Source organism: Oryctolagus cuniculus, chromosome 7 (genome assembly GCF_051225735.1).
Source record: "Oryctolagus cuniculus isolate XC-2025 breed Fujian yellow rabbit chromosome 7, ASM5122573v1, whole genome shotgun sequence".
Taxonomy (NCBI): Eukaryota; Metazoa; Chordata; class Mammalia; order Lagomorpha; family Leporidae; genus Oryctolagus; species Oryctolagus cuniculus.
In genome coordinates, this window is record NC_142873.1 from 109613521 (window position 1) to 109637413 (window position 23893).

Genomic DNA, 23893 nt, shown 5'->3' on the forward strand with positions numbered 1-23893 from the left:
CCAGGCCCAACCTGGCCGTTACAACCATTTGAGGAGTGAACAAGAGGATGGACGATCTCTCTCTCCCTCTCTGTCTCTCAAATAAGTAGATCTTAGAGAAAAAACAAAACAAAACAAAACAAAAACCTGGGGCCACCACTGTGGCGCACCTGGTTAAGCAGCTGCCAGCCGGCATCCCATATGGGTGCCAGTTCAAGTCCCAGCTGCTCCAAGTCTGGGAAAGCACAGAAGATGGCCTAAGAGCTTGGGTGCCTGCACCAACGTGGGAGACCCAGAAGAAGCTCCTGGCTCCTGGCTTCAGCCTAGCTCAGCCCCGGCCATTGTAGCTATTTGGGGAGTGAACCAGTGGATGGAAGATATTCTCTCTCTCTCTCTCTCTCTCTCTCTCTGTAACTCTGCCTTTCAAATAAATAAATAAATCTTAAAAAAATCCTACTTTCAGGGTGGGTGTTTAGCATAGTGGTTAAGGCCTCTGTTCCCACATCAGAGTACCTGGGTTTAATACCTGGCCCCAGCTCCAGACTCCAGCTTCCTGGAAATGCAGACCCTTTGAGCTCAAGTTGGTAACTCCCTCCCCTCAGTGTAGAAAAATCTTAACTGAGCTCCCAGCCCCTGCAGCCAACAGCCATTGTGAGCATTTGGGGAATGAACCCATGCATGGGAGCTGTAGCTCTCTGTCTCTCTTTCTCTCTCACACTCATTAATAAATAAGATATTAAAAAACAAATAAACCTAAGTTCAAATCCCAACTTGACTGTACGAAGTTCAACCAACATAACTTATCTCTGAGCCTCAATTTCCTTGTCTGTAAAATGGGATCAGAAGTCCAACCTCCATGGGCTACTGAAATGGATGCAGGCGCTCAAAAAAGTGAGAATTTCCCATTCTCCCCCTCTCCTTGAGGGCAGTGATAAGGATTTATTCCTGGCCACTAACACTAACACAATAAATACATAATAAATGAGGGTTTGAATGCATTGAATGACAAGCTTTTCTGCTGAAAAATAAAAATAATAAACACAAACTCTTCCTTTAGAAGTCTGTTTTATCTCCCCTCCCCCTTCCCACACACTCCATTACTCTTCTCTCTTTGGGTAACATGAACTTTTTTTCTTTGTCCTCAGAAACTTTAAATGGCTAACAGAGCACCTCAGGATTCTTTCCCCCGGCCAGTACCCTTCGCTTTCAAGTCGTGCTCAGCAAGATTATTCGGATATTGGAGCTAAAAACGGTCAGATTACAAGTGGAGGTCCCTGCAATGCAACATTCCCCGTTGCAGGATTCTGGAATTACACCAAGCACCAGGGAGGGAGGCTCTTCCCCAAAGGGCTCCAGGTTTGAAAAAAGCCTTTGTTTTAAGATTTTGCAAAACTGTGCTGTGCAGTCTCCTCTCAGAGGATCCCCAGCACCAGCCTGGGCTTGGCTCACACCCAGAGGGTCTACGTGCCCCACTGTTGGGGGGGTCCCCACATACTACAAAACGGGCTGTTCTTTGTGCCTCATTTGCTGTCTCCTCTGACAGCAACCAGGGATGTGGAGCCTGACCTTCTGTTCTCCAGGGAGCCCCTGATCAGATGGTGGCTCACCCACTCTATGCTTACCTGGTCCATGGCACTGCGCAGGTGCTACTTGTCCCTGAAGTTCTTTATTGTCACAAAATCTCTGTAGGTCAGATACGTGGTTTTCCCATTTCACAGGTAAGAAAACAGAGGCTGAGCAGATAAGTAACTCTGCCCATGTAAACACCAGAGCCCCTGTTCAAACCCTGGTCTATCAGGTTCAAATCCCAGTTTATTTGCGTTACTCCACGCCACCTCTTTACCAGAATATCAAAGAAAGTCCATTCTGTATGGAAATACTTGAAAAAATAAACAGTGTGGACTGATGGATCTTGTAGGTCCCTTCCTTCTCTTTTAAAGAAAAAAAAATTTATGGTTCTATGAAAGGAAGGGGGAAAAAAAAGCAAGAGAAATGCAAGGAGGCCAAACATTATGAGTCCTGGCTTATCAGTATTTAATAACAGCTTTTGGATCAAAACTGCATAGAACCTTATTTATGGACAGACAGTTACCGTTCAGCAGGGCCTTTTTATACAACCTTTTCATGTGAGGATGTTGTAGCCTTCTACTGCCTTTCTATTAGTGAGAGATGGGGTGTGAAATGTGCTGGCCCTGCCAAGATGATCCCATTAAATTATCTGCCCTCTTCCAGTGTAATTCACTCAGGATAACAGTTGGGGCCTGGGCGTTCTCAACCGCGGGGTGGGGGTGCAGCAAGACATTCAGGTGGTGGCAGCATCCCAGTGACATCACCCTCCTGCACGTTCCACTGCCTCACCAAAATGAAGGGGATGCCACAATTACCCCATTCCTAAGCACACGGGAAACCCCAACCGAGCTTACTGCAACAAAGAGAGAGCCTTTTTACTGCTGTTTATTTTTATTTTGTATTCGTTAGCTTTTTAGATATTCCTGGCATGCGAGTCAGGCTCCGTGTAACAAGCAGCTGCATTTAGTTAAGGATTTTCGAAGAGTTCCCCCACCGCCACCCCTCCCCCTTCAGCTGCGGAGAACTTTCTCAGACTGGTGAAGAGAGTTCCTTTCTCTTCGTCTCTCCTGCCACCCCCCGCAAGTGGCTGAGGTCCTGGTGTTGGCCAGAGAGCGGTCCCCAGGACTTGCATGTTTTCCGGCTGCAGGGGCTGGATTTGCCGGGGTCTAGTCTTCACCGGGACCTTCAGCTGGCAATCGGCTCTCACACTAGAGAGCTCACTAATAAATCACCCCTTCTGGGCCTACAACCAGCGTCATACAGCAAGACCCAAATACAAAGGCACTTCATCAAAATATAGCTCAGCGCTCCTTGGAAGGAACTGCCAGACACACTCCTCAAACCGCATCAAAGTTGCAGCTCATTATAGAAATGTAACTCTTCCAGATCCTGGGGCCAAGGCCATCCCAGGAGCTTGCAGTCTATCTTTGAGTTACAGCAAGACCTGCACAGGGAAGTCCATCAAGGGAAGGAAAATTGAAATTGGCTGTCTTCAGTCATCTCTTACAACCTCTAGATTACTGCTAAGAAAAGTGTCCTCTGGGGCTGGCACTGTGGTGCAGCAGGTTAAGCCGCCACTTACAATGCAGGCATCCCATATACGAGTGCCGGTTCCAGTCCCGACTTCTGATCCAGCTCCCTGCTAATGCACCTGAGAAGTTAGTTGATGGCCCAAAGTACCTGGGACCCTGCCACCCATGTGGGGGACCAGGAAGCAGTTCCTGGCTCCTGACTTCCATCCAGACCTGGCTGTTGTGGCCATTTGGGAGTGAATCAGTGGATGAAGATTTCTGTCTCTCTCTGTCTCTCCCCCTCTCTCTATCGCTGTGTCTTTCAAATAATTACATAAATCTTCAAAATAAGAAAATTTCTCTTTGCTACTCCTGGAAAACCTGGGAAAATGTCACTTTGGGCCCACACATAAAAAGAAATGTCAACTGTAAGAAAAAACCAGCAGAGACTGTGCAGGACAGCTGTTCAGACCAGAGCATGAACTGTTCAGCTCGTAGGCCCAGCAATGGCACTTCCTAGCTTTCTGAGCTAAGAAAGTAACTTAACTGTCCGTGCCTTAGTTTACCCATCTGTAAAATGAGCCAATTATGCCACCTTCCCTAAAGGCTTGTAGTGAGGAGTCAGTGAGTTAATACCTGCAAAAGGCTGATAACAGAGACTGGCCTCATTAGAAAGATAACACAAGTGTTTGTGAAATAAATTGCAAATGAGCATCTTGGAATACTTGGGTTCAGGGGGAAAAATTCTTAATTGAGGTCACAAAGACTTGGCACCGTGGTCACACAGATTTGGCACCATTAAGGTCACAAGGACTTGGCAGTGTTCATCAGCTTCTCTCAGGCCCAATTAACAGCCCTCCTGATGAGAGGGAAACTGGGAAGTGAGATATCCAGGCTCTATGGAGTGTGCCGACCTGGGCTGAAGTCCAGAACCCACCACCAACACTCAACCCCTTTCAACCTACCCCGGAAGGCGACCCATTGCCCTGGGCATCAAAGGCTCCAAGTCAGTGGTTCCTATCCTTTGGGGGTTGCAGTTTTCTTGGAAAATCTGATTGTAGCTATAAACATACAACCAAAACATGTGCATAAAATCTTTTCTATTATTTCTGGGGATTCACAATCCTGGATTTTGTGCACCCCAAATTAATTGCATGCACCCACCTGAGAAGCTGGGTGCTCTTCTCTAGTCCTTGGCATGCATGGTTTTACTTAAATCTCATAAGACTCCTGCAAGGCTCAGAAAGCCCATTGACACACAGGATATGGACAAGAAAAGGCTCAAATCTAGGTCTGTCAAATACCAAAGTCTGTGCTTGTGACCATTAAGCTGTACTATTGATTGTTGCTATACTCCAGATGGGGTGTAAAGGAAAAATCGTTGAAAATATGCCATGTTGCATTTTTACTAAGAAAAGCAAATAGCAGCACAATTCTACCTACAACCAAAGAATTTATCCTCCATTCACTCATGGACCACTTACTATATATACATAAGCCATTTACAAGGATGCACATTTACAAAAGTACTTCAAAAAAGGCCATGGGAAAACAGAATCCAAAGATACCTTTTTGGTGAAAAATTTGAAATCTGGGGCCAGCACTGTGGTGTAATGAGTTAAGCTACCACCAGCAGTGCTGGCATCCAATGTAGGCACAAGTTTGAATCCAGGCTGCTCCACTTCTGAATCAGCTTCCTGCTAATGCTCCTGGGAAGACATCAGAAGATGGCCCAAGTCCTTGGTCCCCTGCAACCACATGGGAAACCTGGATGAAACTCCTGACTTCTGGCTTTGGCCTGGCCCAGCCCTGGGCCAATCTTTCATCTGCTGGTTCAGTCTTCAAATGGCTACAATAGCTGGAGCTAGGCCCATCCAAAGCCAGGAGTTTCTTCCGGGTCTCCCACATGGGTACAGGGGCCCAAGGACTTGGGCCATCTTCTACTGCTTTCCCAGACCACAGCAGAGAGCTGGATCAGAAGTGGAGCAGCTGGGACTCAAACAGGCCCCCATATGGGATGCCGACACTGCAGGTGGCAGTTCTACCTGCTAAGCCACAGCGCCAACCCTAACAAATTTTTTTTAAAAAAGGACTCCAAGCTAAATATCAGGCAGATAATCCCAGACATCAGCCTACCAGGTCGAGGCCATTTAACCACAGCCTTTGTCTGCCTCACCTCTGTGTGGTTCTCCCTAGCCAGCCAGGAGAGATTTTCAGGCATCTCAAGGTTTCCACCAGGAAAGCTGACAGTCTCAACTGCCTGAGAGAGACTCAAAAGAGTAGGTAGGATAGACACCTATTGAAAAGGCAATGCAAGGTTTACAAACTTAGAGTGATCACTGTAGCTAGCCACCTCCCTCTGGCTTCTAACAGCCAAATCACAGAAGTCATAGAATTCTGAGAAAGGCCCAGGTAGGCTCCTACAGCCCTGAGGCTACAAGGGCTTTGGCATCCTAGATGCCTTAATTCTAGGTATCTAGGTACATAGAGAATAAGTGGGCAGAGATCAACAATGAACAGACCAGAAAAAATTAATCAGAAGGTTTTCTCCTCTTGGCCAACAAAATGGAAAAGTGATGGAAGAAACGCTGAGCATTTAAAAAATAAATAAATAAGGAAACCTGTCTCCCCTTTGGCTAATTTCCTCCGCCATTTGTTGTGTTGCCTTAGGAACCATGGAAGAGAGTTTGAGAAAGTAAGTCTGAGTTCTTCTAGAAGCCTTATCCCCAGGGGGGGTAAAAAAATCAAACATTCACAGAAATGGAAAGGGCTTTATGAGACAAGAAATAAGACAATAATAACAGATGTGAGCTCATCATTAAAGAGTATAAGATAGGCCATATGCTTTTTAAGAATCTTTGAAAACCTTTGAAGAGTTAAAGGAGATAGACTTTGAGCGGCTGCAGATAATAACATTATCTTACGCTCAGGAAAATCATTGCAAGGACATTTATTTCAAGGCAAGTAAGCAAAAAAGGTGAGTGCCCCCCCTCTTCCCTCCCCAGGGACCAGAATCTGCAAGCAGCCACTGCTGAAAGGTTAAGTACAAAGAAAAGGAGTCCACACAGGAAATCATGGCACTGACTCAAGGTCCCAGGCTAGGAGTCCTACCTTGGCTGGAATCACCCTGGTTATCTGCACCTCAATTTGCTGGGCAAACGGACTGGAGAAGGATGTTTACATTCTGCAGGCAACAAGGCCCGCGCCTTGCTTTTCATCCAGGTGTTGTGGCCCTGGGCCAGATGTTCGGCATCACCAAGCAAAACATCCATGTGACCAAGCTGTTTACATTTCATTAGGCTTTTTCATCGGGAAGGGGCACTCCCTGCTGATGTACATTAGATGACAATTAGGGGCTGTATTTACCCGGAGGATCTTCCAGATTAGCACAACCACACTCCAGGATCAGTTTCAGAACTATCCTCGGAAAAATGCTGCCCTCCTTTCCCAAAACTCGTGTCTAAGAAATCAACAGGCACACACAACTTCCTTCCCGGGTGTGTTTTCTACCAGGAAAGCGACTGGCTAACTTTCAGTTTAAAAAAAAAAAGAAAGAAAGAAAACAACAACAATTCTCCATTCGCACATCTTTTTCCCCCTCAACTGCTCAGCAGCCTGGACGCTTTCCTTTTCCTGAAACAGCGCTAACTTGAAAATGAAAGATGCATGAGAAAAGGGCTGGAGCCTATTTACCGCACAGGTTCGGGGGCTGGGAGTGGGGGAGGGAAGAATCCGATGGCCCCAGCACCCCCTCATGGGATGCATGTTAAAAGTGAGGCCCAAGACCCCGGAGACTTTAATCAACTTTCCCCCTCCAACCTCCAAAGAATGAATCGGTTGTCTCCGCGGGCGCAGCCTGGCTCTTCCCTCTCATTGTGTACCGGCTCGGACGCAGCAAGGGTCCAAGCTCCCCGCAGCGAACTAAGGCGCTCGCGCCGGCGGCGGAGTCTTTCTCTAACTGTGGCGATTGTCTTTGGAGATTACCAAAATCAAGTATGCATTAGATGGCTTTTCCCCCTGGATTGTAACACACGCGCGCGCGCACGTGCACACCCAAAGCCCTCGGGAGCCGCAGGACGCCTCTGACAGCACGTTTTGCACAAAGTGGCAGCGGCGGCGGCAGCGCACACGCTGTGGCCTGCGTCGTGACCCTTTGGAGGGCCGCGGGAGAGGGGGTGGCAGCGATGCGAGGCCGCTCGAGCCCCTGGAGCACCCGGCTTTTGTTTGGGGAGGTTCACGCATCGCCTGGGCTCCCGCAGGCACTGCGGGGCACCCAAGCTCCCGGCTGGACCGCGCTTCCCGGGACGGCTCGCCCGGTTGGGCAGCAGGGACGCCAGGACACCCGCCCTGGAGCGTGAAGGGGCCCGAGGCAGCGGCGGAGACGCCGGCACAGGGGTGCCCAGATCACCCCCAAGACTCCCACGCCCCTCCAAACTTCCTGTCACCGCTGACAGCCGCTGCTGGGCGCCCACAACGAAGTCCCCGGACGCACCCCCGGCCCGCAGCGGGCTTCAGGGCCAATCCACGACCGCCTCCGCCGGCAGTCCGAGGCGCGCAGGCAGCCCCCTGGCCAGTCTCCGGCCACCCCGCGAGGCGGGCCCAGGCTTCCTGGGTGCCCAGCGCGCGGTCGGCTGGCTGGAGGTGGCGGGGCCCGGGGTGGCGGGCGCTCCGCGCGCTCTTACCTTGGGTAGCAACCCCGCGCGCCGCCAGCAGCAGCGCGGCCAGCAGCGCCAGGAGCGGCGGGCGCGTCCCGCGGCGGCGCGGCCGGTGCATTCCTTCCCTCGCGGCGGCGGCGGCGGCGGCGGCGGCGGCTCCCCGGCCGCGGGCTGAACATCCACGGGCTCCCTCCGGGCGCCCGGCCACCTCGTCCTCGGCCGCGGGCGTTCGCTGGAGGCCGGGGGCGTTTGCACAGCTCTTTGTCCCTCGAACCTGCTCCCTCGCCTCCGCCTGGCCGCCTCTGGAGTGAGTGAGCGCGGTCCCTCCCCGGCCCTCCGGCTGCAGCCTCGCGTCGGCGGGCCGGTCAGTCTCGGGCTGTCCCGGTCGCGCTCGCGGACTGTTGGTCTCCCCGACGGGGACTCCGGAGAGCGCGCCCTGTGCGGGGCTGCCGTCCCGGGGCTGGCTCGGTGGCGGCTGCGGCGCCTCCTCACGCTCTCCGCGCTCGCTCTTTCGCTCAACTTGTCACTTCGCACCAACTCTGCAGCCTGGCGCCTGAGCCCGGACCAATGGCAGGCGCGGCCCAGGCCGGCGACCCAGCGCCCTCTGCTGCCGCGTCTCCACACCCGCACCCTCCGCGGCGTATCTGAAAGTGCTGGTCACTCCCGCGCTTCCCTCATGCCCAGCTCCCCCTCCCGCACCCACGCCCGCAAACTCGCATCCCTGCCCAGTCCGGGGCCCTCCAGGCTACCGGATGGGAGGGGAAATCGAGGCTCAGGGACCCCTACCCTGGGTCGCAGGTCAGTGCGTGGCTGAATGGCTCGGGGACCCAGATGCTAACAGTCTCTGTTCTGCTGCTGTTTGCCAGGTGACCCTTGGCCACGAGACTTCTACGGATACCAGTTTCCCTTTTGAGTTCTTGCTGAAGAGCCGGTTCTTAAAACAGGTGACTTATATTCTTCTCTTTTGTTTTTTATTTCTACCTTCGCTGTGCTGACACCAGTGTACTGCTTCCTTTTGGGGACTTACGGAAGAGTTCTCTGTAGTCAGTTTGTGTCACTGTTCTGTGGTCAATTAAACAAGGTGTTTCTCAGCAGAGAATGAAGATAGGATACTCTTTCAGTTTTATCTTCTATAAAGATTAATTAATTAATTTGATAAACAGAGTGACAGAGAGGAAGAGATTTTTTTTCCACCTGCTGATTTACTCCTTAAATGGCCACAACAGCCAGGACTGGACCAGGCTGAAACCAGAAGCTCAAAACTCCATCCTGGTCCAAGCACTTGGGTCGTCTCCTGTGTGGCAGGAGCCTTAACCCACTCTGCCACAACACCAGGCTGATCTTTACATTCTTTTTGTTATTTGGGCCATCTGTATCTCTGCAAATTTTTTTGTCTGGCTGCTCTGCCATGGGCCACAGAGCCATTAAAGTCTCCTACTAAGATCGTCTGTGTCCTTGTCTCTAGGCTTAGCTGTGTGCATGTTGTAATTCATAAATACTCATGAGAGTTTGACTTTCCCTGTGGAGTGTCCCGGATCTGATAAAGGAGTGGGTACCTGCTGTGTTTCGGGCCCTGCTCTAGGCTCAAAGAATGCAAAAGCCACCTGCCAATCTGGCCCTAGAGGAGCACAAAGCAGCCGCCAGTCTATGGATATGCACATGGTCACTTACTAAATACCTTCTATTAGCAGCTGCTCAGAAGTCCTCCACTAACACTAAGAAAGTCATTGCAATCTTACACTGGTTTGCTCTTTTGTGTATTTTATCCCCATATTAGTTTTTTTGTTTGTTTGTTTGTTCATTTGTTTGTTTTTTTGACAGGCAGAGTGGACAGTGAGAGAGAGAGAGACAGAGAGAAAGGTCTTCCTTTGCCGTAGGTTCACCCTCCAATGGCCGCTGCGGCTGGCACACTGCGGCCGGCGCACTGCACCTATCAGAAGGCAGGAGCCAGGTGCTTCTCCTGGTCTCCCATGGGTGCAGGGCCCAAGCACTTGGGCCATCCTCCACTGCACTCCCGGGCCACAGCAGAGAGCTGGCCTGGAAGAGGGGCAACCGGGACAGAATCCGGTGCCCCGACCAGACTAGAACCCGGTGTGCCAGCGCCACAAGGCGGAGGATTAGCCTACTGAGCCACGGCGCCGGCCCCCATATTAGTTTTAAAATTACAATGCAATAAGAGAGTAAATGACTTGTCATAGTCATACAATAAGTAGCAAAGCTAGCACTTGGGCTCTTTCTCATGGGGAGACTAAAAGTTCTTCACTGGAGCCTGGCATATAAAAACACTCACTAGAGTCTGGTGCTGTGGCACAGCAGGTTAACCACAGCCTGCAATGCTGGCAGCCCCTATGAGCACCGGCTGGAGTCCCAACTGCTCCATCTCCAATCCAGTTCCTTGCTAATGCACCTGGGAAAGCAGAGGAAGATGGTCCAAGTGCTTGGGCCCCTGCCACCCATGTGGGAGACCTGGATGTATTTCTCTCTCTCCCTCTCTCTTTCTCTCTCTCTCCCAATCCTGTCACTCTCTTTCAAAAAATAAATAAAAAACGCAAGGTGGTGGTGGTGGTGGTGGTGACAGCCGCTGCAATACCCTCTGAGAACCAGCTTTCGGGTGTTAGAAGGAACAGTCACTTCAGTGAGTGTGAGGACCCTGTCGCAAATGTCTGGGTTTCTTAGGTGCCTCATCTAGTGCCCGGAAGACAGTAGAAGCTCAGAAAATCACTGATGTTTAGGTCACCATTTGGAGAATTTTTTTTTTCTCATCACATTTGGTTTTGGGGTGGAAGGTGCATGGAGGAGAAACAGAATTCTACCTCTGCTTTCTGGCACCTAGGAAAGCAAACCTCTGCAAGCTGACACAGAAGGGGGAGTGAGGAGGGTTGCCCACAGAATGCCCCAGCAGGTCTTGGGCTGTAGATTTGCAACCTTCTGCCTTCAGGCAGGTGAATGAGTATCCCATCAGAGACACACAGACACTTATTCTTCTCCAAGACTTTAGTGCAGGAGCCTCCCCAGCTGCCTTGGTAGCTTCCCCCCTTTCTGTCACTCTGACCTGAGGTCAAGAAATGATAGACAGAGAGGCCTTGGGTCAACCGGTTCATCCCCCCAACAGGCCTGTCCTCCAAGTTTCTCCGCCTGAGACCCATTCACTCCTGTCTCAGTTACCTCCAGCCACTTGCCCGAGGAACATACCGCACAGGCTTCTCTTGTTGGGAACTTCTCTTTGATGATCAGCCTCAGGATAGCAGGGCCCAGAAATCAGAGAAACGACACTGCACAGCCCTGAGAGTCCACCTACTGTGCCCCAACCCCCTCCCCATAGCTGCCAGACCCAGGTATCTTAGGTAACTAAAGGCTGCCAGCGCTGAGTATACAGAACTTAATGGCACTTTTATCAGTACTTAAACCTTCCAAGAACTTAATCACAGAATCACAGACGTGAGGAATGTGAGAGCTGGAAAGGGCCTTGGAAATTAACTAGTGCACCCCCCTTGACATTTTCTACAGGAGAAACGTGGACCTTGGAGGTGAAACTTCCTTGCCCAAGGTCACAGAGCTGGCCAATGCCCAAATGAACCCTTGACCAACCAGTGTAGACCTGGGTAAGGACTCCTACAGTCATCTCAGATCCCTTTAGGTTTAGTCTAACATGCTAGTTCCCAAGGACAGGTTAGAAAATGTTCTTCCTATCTAAAAGAGGGGGTTGGGGTGGAGGAAATGCAAAGGAAATATTTCTACAAGTTCAACATATGCCAGGCCTTAGGAAATGGGCTGGGGTGTCAGGCTGCCTGGGGTGAGGCTTTGGCTTCCCCAGTTTCCACTGGGTGACCATAGACAATCTTCCTCACCTGTCTGTGCCTCGGTTTCTCCCTGTACCATAACCCGCTTGGAACCAACATTATGGATCAGTGAGCTGGCTGCCTCCCTAAAGCCCATGTTCCATAGGAGCTCCACTTCCGATCAAGCTCTGTGCTAATGCACCTGGGGAGGCAACAGAAGATGTCCCAAGTGCTTGGACCCCTGTCACCAACATGGTAGACTTGGATGGAATTTCAAGCTCCTTCTGTGTCCATCTGGGGTGTGATCCAGTAGATGGATGATGTCTTTCTCTCTCTGTCTCTGCCTCTCTAATTCTGCCTTTCAAATAAATCTTTAAAAATAAATAAATGGGGGTCAGCATTTTGGCATAGTGGGTAAAATTGCTGCCAGCATGTTGACATCCCATGTGGGCACCAGTTCAAGTCCTGGCTAGTCCACTTCGGACCCAGCTCCCTGCTAATGGCCTGGGAAAGTAGCAGAGCATGGCCCAAGTGTTTGGGCCTGGTCAGAGACCCAGATGAAGCTCCTGACTCTTGGCTTCAGCGTGGCCTATCCCAGGCTGTTGCTGCCTTCTGAGGAGTGAACCAGTGGATGGAAGATCACTCTCTCTGTACCTCTGACTCTCAAATAAAAATAAATAAGTAAGTAAAAAAGTAAAATATTCTTAAAAATTGTGAATGGAGAGAGACTCATTTGGGGCATTTGCTTGATTCTTGGAAAATTTGCTTGTTCTTGGAAAAAATACCATGGTGACTAGGGAGGGCTCAGGAGCCAGATTGCAAGGATTCAAAACCTGGCTCTACTCTTTTTTGTTTGTTTATTTTAAAGATTTATTTACTTAAAAGGTAGAATTACAGAGAGATAGAGAGATCTTCCATCTGCTGGTTCACTCCCCAAATGGCCACAACAGCTAGGGCTGAGCCAGGCTGAAGCCAGAAGTCAGGAGCTTCATCTAGGTTCCAGCTGGGTGCAGGGGCTCAAACACTTGGACCATGCCCTGCTGCTTTCCCAGGCCATTAGAGAGAGCTTAACTGGAAGTGGAGCAACTGGCACTTATATGGGTTACTGGGACTTATATGGGGCTCATATGGGTTACTGGTATTGCAGGCAGCAACTTAACCCACTGTGCCACAACAGCGGCCCCGTGGCTCTACTTTTTTTTTTTTTTGACAGGCAGAGTGGACAGTGAGAGAGAGAGACAGAGAGAAAGGTCTTCCTTTTGCTGTTGGTTCACCCTCCAATGGCCGCCGTGGCCAGCACGCTGCAGCCGGCGCACCGCGCTGATCCGATGGCAGGAGCCAGGTACTTATCCTGGTCTCCCATGGGGTGCAGGGCCCAAGGACTTGGGCCATCCTCCACTGCACTCCCTGACCACAGCAGAGAGCTGGCCTGGAAGAGGGGCAACCGGGACAGAATCCGGCTCCCCAACCAGGACTAGAACCCGGTATGCCGGTGCCGCAAGGCAGAGGATTAGTCTAGTGAGCCGCGGCGCCGGCTCTACTCTTAATAGCTGTGAGACCTTGGGTCTCAGTACTTCAGTTCTCTCTCATTTGTAAAGAGGCATAATAGCTACCACAAAACCTATGATCTGGGGCTGGCGTGGTAGCATAATGGGTTAAGCTGCAGCCTGCAGTGCTGGCATTCCATGAGTGCCAGTTGGAGTCCCGGATGCTCCACTTGCAACTCCCTGTTCCACTTCCAATCCAGCTCCCTGTTAATGTGCCTGGTAAAGCTGCAGAAGATGGCCCAAGTGCTTGGGTCCCTACACCCACATGGGAGATCAGGATTAAGCTTCTGGTGACCTATCTTTATCCTGAAGATTCAACTAGTTAATATCTAAACGGAGGGTTTAGCACACTGCCTGCCCAGAGTAAGCAGCCAATATTTATTTTTTCTTTTAAAGATCTATTTCTCTATTTGAAAGAGTTACACAGAGAGAGAAGAGGCAGAGAGAGAGAGAGAGAGAGATCCTCCATCTGCTGGTTCACTCCGCAATTGGCAGCAACGACCAGAGCTGCACCAATATGAAGCCAGGAGCCAGGAGCCTCCTCTGGATCTCCCACACAAGTGCAGGGGCCCAAGGACTTGGGCCATCTTCTACTGCTTTCCCAGGCCACAGCAGAGAGCTGGATCGGAAGTGGAGCAGCTGGGACCCGAACCAGAGCCTCTATGAGATGCTGGCACCGCAGGCAGCAGCTTCACCTGCTACGCCACAGCACTGGCCCCAACAACCAGCTTTTATTAGCTATTATTATTAGTGATGAAGACTATAGAGCCTATAGAGCCCTATACAGACCTGACTAGATGACCTGAACAAGTTATTTAACTTCTTTATGATACAATATTCTCAGCTGTTAAAAAAGAGAAGTGATAGAACCAATCTTATAAAATATTTTAGTATAAAATACTAAACTTTATATCTAAAATATAAAGGTCTCAACACAGTGTTTAACATGTTATTATTCAATAAATTGTTACTATCATTCTTTTTCTCCCTAACTTCCTAACTTAAAGAGGAGCGTAAGTTTGGTGATCTGACTGCCTGAATTTCTAACACAGTTTTGATTTCACATGTTTTATTCTATCAGCCTCCCAGCTTCATTTGTATAAGAGTAAAAAAGAATATAAAAAGACAAGACATCTAGTGTTATCATCAGAAACACATAAACTAGAAAGCCAAGAACAATAAAGGACTGTTAGTAAAGCTGACACCAAGACATCATAAATTTTAATACTTCTAAAAGAAAACTCAGGAAAAAAAATCTTAGTGATCTTGGATTTGGCCAAAATTTCTTAAAGAAGTCACTAAAGGGGGCTGGTGTTGTGGCATAGCAGGTAAAGCCGCCGCCTGCAATGTCCGCATCCCATATGGGCGTTGGTTCGAGTCTCGGCTGCTCCACTTCTGATCCAGCTCTCTGCTATGGCCTGGGAAAGCAGTAGAAGATGGCCCAACTCCTTGGGCCCCTGCACACACATGGGAGACCTGGAAGAACTCCTGGCTCCTGGCTTCAGATCGGCACAGCTCCGGTCATTGCAGTCAAAAAATTGGGGATGGAAGACCTCTCTCTCTCTCTCTCTCTGTCTTTCTCTCGCTGTGTAACTCTGACTTTCAAATAAATAAATAAATAAATATTTTTTAAAAAGTCACTAAAAGGCCGGCGCCGCGGCTCACTAGGCTAATCCTCCGCCTAGCGGCACCGGCACACCGGGTTCTAGTCCCGGTCAGGGCGCCGGATTCTGTCCCGGTTGCCCCTCTTCCAGGCCAGCCCTCTGCTGTGGCCAGGGAGTGCAGTGGAGGATGGCCCAGGTGCTTGGGCCCTGCACCCCATGAGAGACCAGGAAAAGCACCTGGCTCCTGGCTCCTGCCATCGGATCAGCGCGGTGCGCCGGCCGCAGCGCTGGCCGCGGCGGCCATTGGAGGGTGAACCAACGGCAAAGGAAGACCTTTCTCTCTGTCTCTCTCTCTCACTGTCCACTCTGCCTGTCAAAAAAAAAAAAAAAAAAAAGAAAAGTCACTAAAGCCTTGAACTGTAAAGAAAATAATTGATCAATTAGACTTCCTTGAAATTAAAGTTCTATGCTTTTCAAAAAACATTATTCTGAAGATTAAAAGGCACCCATTAGACTGGGAGAAAATATTTATAAAATCCATGTCTGACTAAGAACCTGCATCCAGAATATACAAAAAGCTTTTATAACCCAATGATAAGACAACAACTGAGTTTTTAAATGGCAGAAACATATGAACAAATACTTCACCAACTAAGATATATGGATGGCAAAGAAACACATGAAAACATGTTCAATAACATTTATGATCAGATAAACCCAAATTAAAACCACAATTAAAAACCACTGTATACTTAAGAAACTGATTTACGTAAAAAAGATGAACCATATCAAGTTTTGGCAAGGATAGGGAACAACTAGTACTTTCATATATTGGGAATATAAATGGTAATATAAAATGGTGAAGCCATTTTGGAAAACAGTTTTGCAGTTCAAAGTTGAATCTATATCTACCGTATGATCCAGCCATCCACTCCTAGATATTTACCCAAGGGAAATGAAACAGATTTCCATAAAATTCAGTACAAGAATTTTGGAAAAATAGCGAGGAAGTTCCTCAAAAAAATTGGAAATAGTTCTACTATGTGACCCAGCAATCACACTATGTGATAAATAACCAAAGGAAATGAAGCCAGTATGTGGAAGAGAGACCTACACTCCCTTGTGTATTGTAGCCCTTGCCATACTACTGAAGACATGGAATCAGGCTAAGAATCCATCACAGGATAAACAAAGAAAATGTGGTATAGGCACACAATGGAGCACTATTCAGTCATATGAGATCAATTCCTGTCAAATCCTGGAGGACATTATGTTAAGTGAAGAGTCAGGCATAGAAAGATAAGTCCCACATAATTTCACCCATATGAAGATATAAAAAAGTTGATCTCACAGAAGTGGAGAGTAGAAGTGTGATTGCCAGAGGCTAAGGTGGATGCAGGGGAGGAGAGGGGGAGAGGTTGGTCACAGATACACTGATTCAGTTAAATAGGGAGAATATATTCTGGTGCTTACAACACAGTGGCATGATTATCATAAACAAAAATGCATTGCGTGTTTCAAAATAGCTAGAAGAGAGCGTTTTGAAAGTTCTCATCATGAAGAAATGACAGTTGCATATGGTCATAGATATGTTAAATCCACAGTGTTTACATTTACTGAAATACCTTGTGGTACCCCATATATACAATTATTGTGTGTCAATCAAAAATAAAATAAAAACAAATAAATTAGTCACATGAATAGTAGTTTTTTTGATGGCCAAAATGGAAACAACCCAAGTATCCTTCCAAAGGTAAATCCATAAAATGATATATCCATATAATATTTATGTATATCCATACAATGATATATCCATATATCATTTATAATATAACATAAAATTATACAACTCACCAATAAAAACAGATAAATTATTAATACATATATTATGGATACATATCAAAAGAATTATGCTGAGTAAAAGATTCTATGTTCTTTTATTTTTATTTTTAAAAGCTATTTACTTTCATCTAGTTGAGTGACAGAGTGATGCAGAAGTGGAGGAGGAAGACAGAGATCTGCTATCCACTGCTTCACTCCCCAAATGCCCCCAACAGCCAGAGCTGGGCCAGGCTTAAGCCAGCAGCCTAGAACTCCATGCAGGGGAACTGTGTCCAGTTCTCCCACACAGGTATCAGAAGCCCAAGCACTTGAGCCCTTATCTGCTACCTCCCAGGATGCATCAGCAGGAAGCTAGATTGGAAGCCAGGGAGCCAGTACTCAAACCAGCACTCCAACATGGAGGTGGGCATGCCCGGTGATGGCTCAACCCACCACACCACAGCACCCACCCAAAAGCCATATTTTTACAAAGAATATGTAGGTGTGATACAATTTACATAATAGTCTAGAAAATACAAAATAGGCTATAGTGACAAAATCAGATCATCCTTGACCTGGGCTTGGGGAAACATAAGCAATGACAAATATGAGGGGTGAGGAATGTGTTCATGTTCTTTACCATGGTGATGGTTTCATGCATGGGCATACGTCACAGCTCACTGAAGTAGTCTGAGTGCAACAGAGAGACACCACACAGTAATTAAGCAGGAGAAATTTAACAAATCTTTAAAAAAGGTTTATTTATGTGAAAGGTAAAGGGGGAGGGAGAGAAAGAGAGAGAGAGAGGAGAGAGAGAGAGAGAGAGAGACAGATATCTTCCATCTGCTGGATCACTCCACACATGGCCACAACAGCCCACGGCTGAGCCAGGCTGCAGCGAGCCAGGAACTCCATCCAGGTCTCCCACACGGGAGGCAGGAATTCAAGTACTTGAGCCATCATCTGCTGCTTCCCAGGAACATTAGCAATGAGCTGAATTGGAAGCAGGACTCAAATCAGCACTCTGATATGAGATGCGGGCATTCCAAGCAGCAGCTTATCCTGCTGTGCAACATGCCCATCCTAGAGATAATTATTAACTGTGTCGAAACTTTTCTTAAATCTTCATAAAATATAACTACCCATGGAACCCTAGGGCTGAGGGAGATGACCTGAAGTATGGCAAAGTTGGATGGGGTTCAGATGTAATTGCAGACGATATGGTTCAGCACACTGGATGGTAGAGAAGTGTGCTGGTTTTCCCAGGCTGAACCAAGCATTGGCCACTCTCTGGAGTGCAGTCAGGGGAACAGCGACTAAGGCATGTGGGAGTCTGGGTGCTGGGACGGCAGGAGGAGTTTAGAACACGTGGCCAGGGTGAGGCTTGCAAAAGAGACAGCAGCTCTGCATGTACCTCACCAACCTTGGGTGCCACAGGGAAACTGTGAGGACTTAGAGAAGGAGCAGCGGCTCAGTGTGTGGCCCTCTAAGCCACAGGTGACTGCATGAAAAACTCACTGGGGTTTGGTTTCCACATTCAGAAGGACTTGAAAAAGATTCTCATTGTGCCAAGGCTGGAAGATTGCAGAGAGAGTGGGTTTGGGCTTGTGGCTAGGATGGCTTCCACCAAACATTCTCATGGCCCCATGTCTTGGCCTAGGCTGGAAACTGCAAGATGCCCCTTCCTCCTGCAACATCCCTGCGAAGTCTTCAATTGCAAAAGTTCACTTTCAAGGAGAAAAGACTAGAGAAACTCCATTGCTTATTCTAGAGCATATATCAAAAGGTGAACTTAATAACCAATGTACTCATCAAATTGTACGCTTTAAATATAGTCATTTTATTGTATGTCAGTTGTACCTTAGTAACACTTCAAATTAATATTCGCTGACAGACAAGGCTGTAAACACGAAAGACAGATAAAAAAATAAGAAAAAAGTGATTTGTAGGAAACAGACTATTTAGATTGAGGAAAATACAAACACATTTCCTATTACTCATACATTCAGAGAGATAAGTGAAAATACTGCTTTTATGAAATACAAACAGGATGGCGGGGGGATGAGGAAAAAGATTCAAAGAACAAAACAGTCCTGGAAATTAAAAATACTGAGGCTGAAATGAAAAAGCTCAATATAAAGATTAGGGAAAAATAAGGCAAAGACTCAACAGATAGAAATAAGGAGAGTATATAAGAAATTGCAAGATCACTACAAGAGGAAAACATCTAAACAGTAGGAGCTCTAGAGAAACATAATATTTAAATAAGATGGAAAAAAATTAACAGCAAAATCATTAAAGAAAATTTGCCTCAATAGAAGGATATGGGTTAACATATTAAAAGGTCCTACTGAAGGCTTAGCACAGTGGATGAAAATAGATTCTTACGGGGCCGCCCATGGCTCACTTGGTTAATCGTCTGCCTGCGGCACCAGGCATCCTATATGGGCTTAGTTCTAGTCCCCGTTGCTCCTCTTCCAGTCCAGCTCTCTGCTGTGGCCTGGGAGGGCAGTGGAGGATGGCCCAAGTGCTTGGGCCCTGCACCCTCGTGGGAGACCAGGAAGAAGCACCTGGCTCCTGGCTTCGGATCGGCACAGCGCCGGCCATAGTGGCCATTTGGGGAGTAAACCAACAGAAGGAAGACCTTTCTGTCTCTCTCTCTCACTGTCTATAACTCTACCTGTCAAATAAATTTTTAAAAAATTTAAAAAAAGAAAATAGATTCTTACACTTTAGAAAAAGCATTGTGAAATTATAGAATAAGAAACAAAAGCTTTCAGAGACTTTAAAAAGATAAACAAAAACACAAAAAATCTAGAATAAGAATGACATTTGATCTTCCTAATAATATTACTGGAAGAAGAAAAGCCTTTGAGAAATGCTTCCAAAATTCTGAATAAAAAGTATGCTCTACTTAGCATTGTATACCCAGTTAACCTATCATTTAGGATGTAATAAGAGGGGCCTGCACTGTGGTGTAGTGAGTTAAGCCTCTGCCTGCGATGCCAACATCCCATATGGGCATTGATTTGAGTCCTGGCTGCTCCACTCCCTAACCAACTCCCTTCTAATGCACCTGGGAAAGTAGTGAGAGATGGCCCAAATGCTTGGGCTCCTGCACCCGTGTGGGAGACCTAGAAGAAGCTCTTGGTTCTTGGCTTTGGATCAGCCCAGCTCCGGCTGTGCAGCCATTTGGGGAGTGAACCAATGGATGGAAGATCTCTCTCCCTCTCTCTGTCCATAACTCTGCTTCTCAAATAAATATAAAAAAGAAAGAAAGAAAAAGAAAAAAAAACAATGTGATAAGAACATCTGCTGGGATGCAGAGCCTCAAAAATATGTCCTATGCACCCTATGTTAGTTTCCTAAGGCCTCTGTAACAAACTACCACAATATTGGTAGTTTAAAACAATACAAATGTATTCACTTAAAGTTTTGTAAACTAGAAGTCTGAAATTGCTCCACCTGGGCTAAAGTCAAGGTGCAGACCAAGTTAATTCCTCCTGGAAGCTCTAGGGGAAGCACAGGATAGACCTCTAAGGTTCTGTGTGGCCATGGCATGTATAGTGCGCACTGGTCCTAAAGCAGCATCTGCCTCCTCATGATCAAAGCCAATCACCGCTTCTGGGATGGTAACTTCCTTGCTATTGGTCCTTTAGAAACTGGTCATCAGCTGTAGCTTTACATTTGAATTGCAGGGTCCCCGGTTAAGTCATCATCTGCAGTGCTGGCATCTGGTATGAATGCTGATTCAAGTCCCAGCTGCTCTACTTCCAATTCAGCTTCCAGCTAATGTGCCTGGGAAAGCAGTGGAGGATGGCTCAAGTCCTTGGGCCCCTGCACCCATATGGGAGACCCAAAAGAAGCTCCTGGCCTCTGACTTTGGCCTCACCCAGCCCCAGCCATTGTGGCCATTTTGTATGTTTATATGTATGTTCTTAATAACAGAGCTCACAAGCATATGGGAAGCAAAAACTGGCAACACTAAGGGGAGAATCGGATGTGAACAATCATGGCTGAAGACTTGAATGCTTCTCTTTCAGCTTTTAATAAAGAATATAACAAACCAATAAAGACATAAGATGTGTACACTATCAACCAACTTGATTTCGTAGATATTTATGGAACATTCTATCCAACAACTGAAGAACACACATTCTATTCAAGGACCTAGAGAACATTCATCAGGATAGATCATATGCTGAAATATGAAATGAGTCTCAGTGAATTTCAAAAGATTTGAATCACACAGAGTGTATTCTCTGACCACAAGCCAAGTAAATTAGAAATCAATAATAAAAGATATATAGAAAATCCATATACATATGAAAATTAATCAACATTTTAATAACCCTGGAATAAAATAATTTACAGATAAAATTAGGAAATATATTTAAATAAATGTCAAGGAAAACACCACATTAAAATTTGGAGGCTACAGTTAAAGTGATATGAAGAGGAAATTCATAATATCACATGTTTATGTTACAACACAAGAAAGATACAAAGTCATGATTCAAGTTATCATATTGGGAAGCTACAAAAGAAGAGCAAACTAAACCCAAAGTAAACAGAAGAAAATAACAGAGATAAGAGAATTCAGTAAGCTAGAAAACAAATAAATAACAGAAATCCACAAAGCCAAAAGTTTGTTCTTTGAAAATATTAGTACAAGTATTAAAATAGTAACATAAACAATACAATTGGTAAAGCCTGGTAATAGTTATCAAGAAAAATAATAGAAAAAAAATTTACCAACATCAAGAATAGACACTATATTCACAGGTCTTACAGATTGCTGAAAGATAGGAAGGAACTGTTTGAACAACTTTATGCCAACATATTGAACAATGTAGATAAAATGAACAAATTCTTTGAAAAACAAAATATACCACAACTGATGGAAGAATAAATGAACATCTATGTACCTATAAAAGAAGAGTGAACTGTTCACACCTCTGCACAGAGACAACCTCTAATCCAGATGACTTTATAGCTGAATTCCATCAGAGATTTAAGGAAGAAATAATTCTAATATTACACAAAGTCTTTTACAAAAGAGAAGAGGAGGGAATACTTCCAAGCTCATAATATAAACTACCAAACCCTGATATCAAAACCTGATTAAAAAAAAATCCAAACCAATATGTCACAGGAACTTAATATAAAACTCTTTAACAAAGCATTAACAAATTAAATCCAGCAACATAAAAGAATAATATATCATGATCAAGTTGGGTTCATCTCAGTAATGCAAGGGGTGTTGATATTATAAAATCAATCGATGTAATTCACTAACATAATCAATGAAATTATTAGGTTTAAAGAGAATATCATCCAATGAGCTCAAGAGTTGCAGAAAAAGAAAAACATCCACTTATGATTTTTATAAAGTTTTCATTAAACTAGAGATAAAAGAAAACCTCAGTATAAAAGACATCTCAGGAAACTACAGTTAGTGTCATAATTAATGGTGATATATTAATTATGTTCATCCTAATGTGAGAGGTAAGGCAAAGGATTATGATCTCATCATTTCTGTTTAATATTGCACTGGAGGTAGCAGCCATGCCACACAGCAAGAAACATAAAAGCTATAAGTATTGAGAAAGAAGTAAAGTTGTCTTTATTTGGAGGTAATAAGTTGATGGACATTAAAGAAGCATACACACACAACAAAAAACAACATGACAATTTTTTTAGATTCCATTATGAAATTTAATAAGTGAATTTAGCAAGGTCTCAGGATACACAAAAATTCATTTTAAGTCTACATATTAGTAATAAATAATTGGAAATAAAATCTTCAAATAATTTCCATTTACAACAGCACCAAAAAATTTTTAAAAATGAAGAAATTTAATGTAATAAATAAAAAGACCTTTACTCTGAAAACCTCAGAAACACTAAGGAGAGAAATCAAGAAGATGAAGAGCTATAGCATGCTCATTGATTGAAAGATTAATATGAAAATATGTCATGAAGACAAAAAACCTATCAATGGAATTAGATACAAGTATTAGTTGGATGAATTTAAGCCATGAGCTGGGTAGGGGGAATATGTATTGATACATTTACAGATTTGAGGGTGAGAGGAGTTAAGGGCTTGCCCTAGATCTTCCAGTTAGGGAAGGTAGAGTTGGCGCACCTAGTCTCCCAACAACCAGTCCGGGATCTTTTGTGAAAAAGACTCCCACCTAGGTTCCCAAAGAAACCGCTGGGTGTGGAATGCGGTGGGGGAGGGGCAGGAGGAGATGGGGTTTCTTCTCTTCTGAGAGAGTCACTTAATTCAGAGGTCTCAAAATGACAGCCTAGTGGCCAAACTTAGCCTTCCAAAGTGTTTAGACTCTAAGCAGTTAGTGTTTTTAAAAATGCAAGCCAATATTTCAAGTCTGAAAGATTTCACATGAAAACCTGAAATCCTGCTTGTTAGGAAAAAAAAAAAAACTTAGCAGATCTGGCAACACCCAAGGCCTCCTGGAGGAAGGGCAGGTGGAGCTGGAGCTGGGAGTGAGGTAAGAAGCTGGTGCCCCTGCAGCAGAAGGTCCCATTGCTCCCTCAGACCAGGTCTGCGACAAGACAAGCCTGGCCCCTGTGCGCATGCATGGCTGTGACCCAAGTTCTCTACCGCTGTGCCCCACACGGTTAACCACCACTTCCAGAGGACCGACTGTGTTTATGAGTAGCCATCTAGAAATGCCAATTAGCTGTGTTGACATTCTGACAGTCATTCAACAGAGTGGACTCCCTCTAAGCTGCAGGTGTAAGCAGTTTTCACACACAGCAAGTAAAGCAGAGATCTGGCAATCTTCCAGTGTGTTGGAGTCATGAAGATATTCAATCTGGACTTTTTTTGGACACCAAAGTAGACTTATTTTGGGAGCCCAATCGCAAATAATCCAACCTGACATTCCACCTTGATCAAATTTACCTACCAGTTGCCCTGTTTCCGTAGACTAGGGCTCCCATAGCCACTACTTTAAGCAATTTCATAACCTCCTCAAGTTTCCTAAGAAAATTTATGGGTGTAAAAACCGATGCTGCCCAGAATGGTAAAATAGCACCATATTAAACCTAAAAGGAGCCTGTGAAGTAAACACAAACCATCCCTAGGACGAGCGAGGGGAAAACCAGCAGTGATGACACACAGAAACATGGTTTTTATACGCAAAACTCCCCAACCGCCTACACTCAGTGAATACAGATCACTTTTTGGCTCTGAGATAGTTCCTCACAGCACACACATGGAAGCTAAAATGGATGCTGGGGACCTCGGAGTACATCTGCTCTTGATCTTCTGTCAATACAAAATATTTTCCCTCTTTCAACCTAAACACGGAATCAGGAAGCCTGCTATGACACCATCCAATCGAGAAACATTTTTGAAAACCAGAAGCCAGAAACAGATTCATCTTCTCATTTGTCTCT

The 23893-nt window shown here is 46.1% G+C and overlaps 1 protein-coding gene and 1 long non-coding RNA gene across 2 annotated transcripts in view; one reads left to right on the forward strand and one right to left on the reverse strand.

Moving 5' to 3' along the window:
• The window catches only part of ROR1 (ROR family WNT receptor 1), a 420372-nt gene extending 412042 nt beyond the window's left edge, over positions 1-8330 (reverse strand). Inside the window, exon 1 of the mRNA XM_008265125.5 lies at positions 7742-8330. Within this exon, the coding sequence (XP_008263347.3) occupies positions 7742-7832 (91 nt within the window). The 5' untranslated portion in view covers positions 7833-8330. The remainder of the gene's footprint in view (positions 1-7741) is intronic.
• On the forward strand, positions 7887-20563 carry LOC149125682 (uncharacterized). Its single transcript, XR_016210979.1, has 3 exons — positions 7887-8021; positions 8581-8658; positions 20164-20563. It is a non-coding gene; the product is annotated as an uncharacterized LOC149125682 (long non-coding RNA).
• Positions 20564-23893: the final 3330 nt, after the last annotated feature.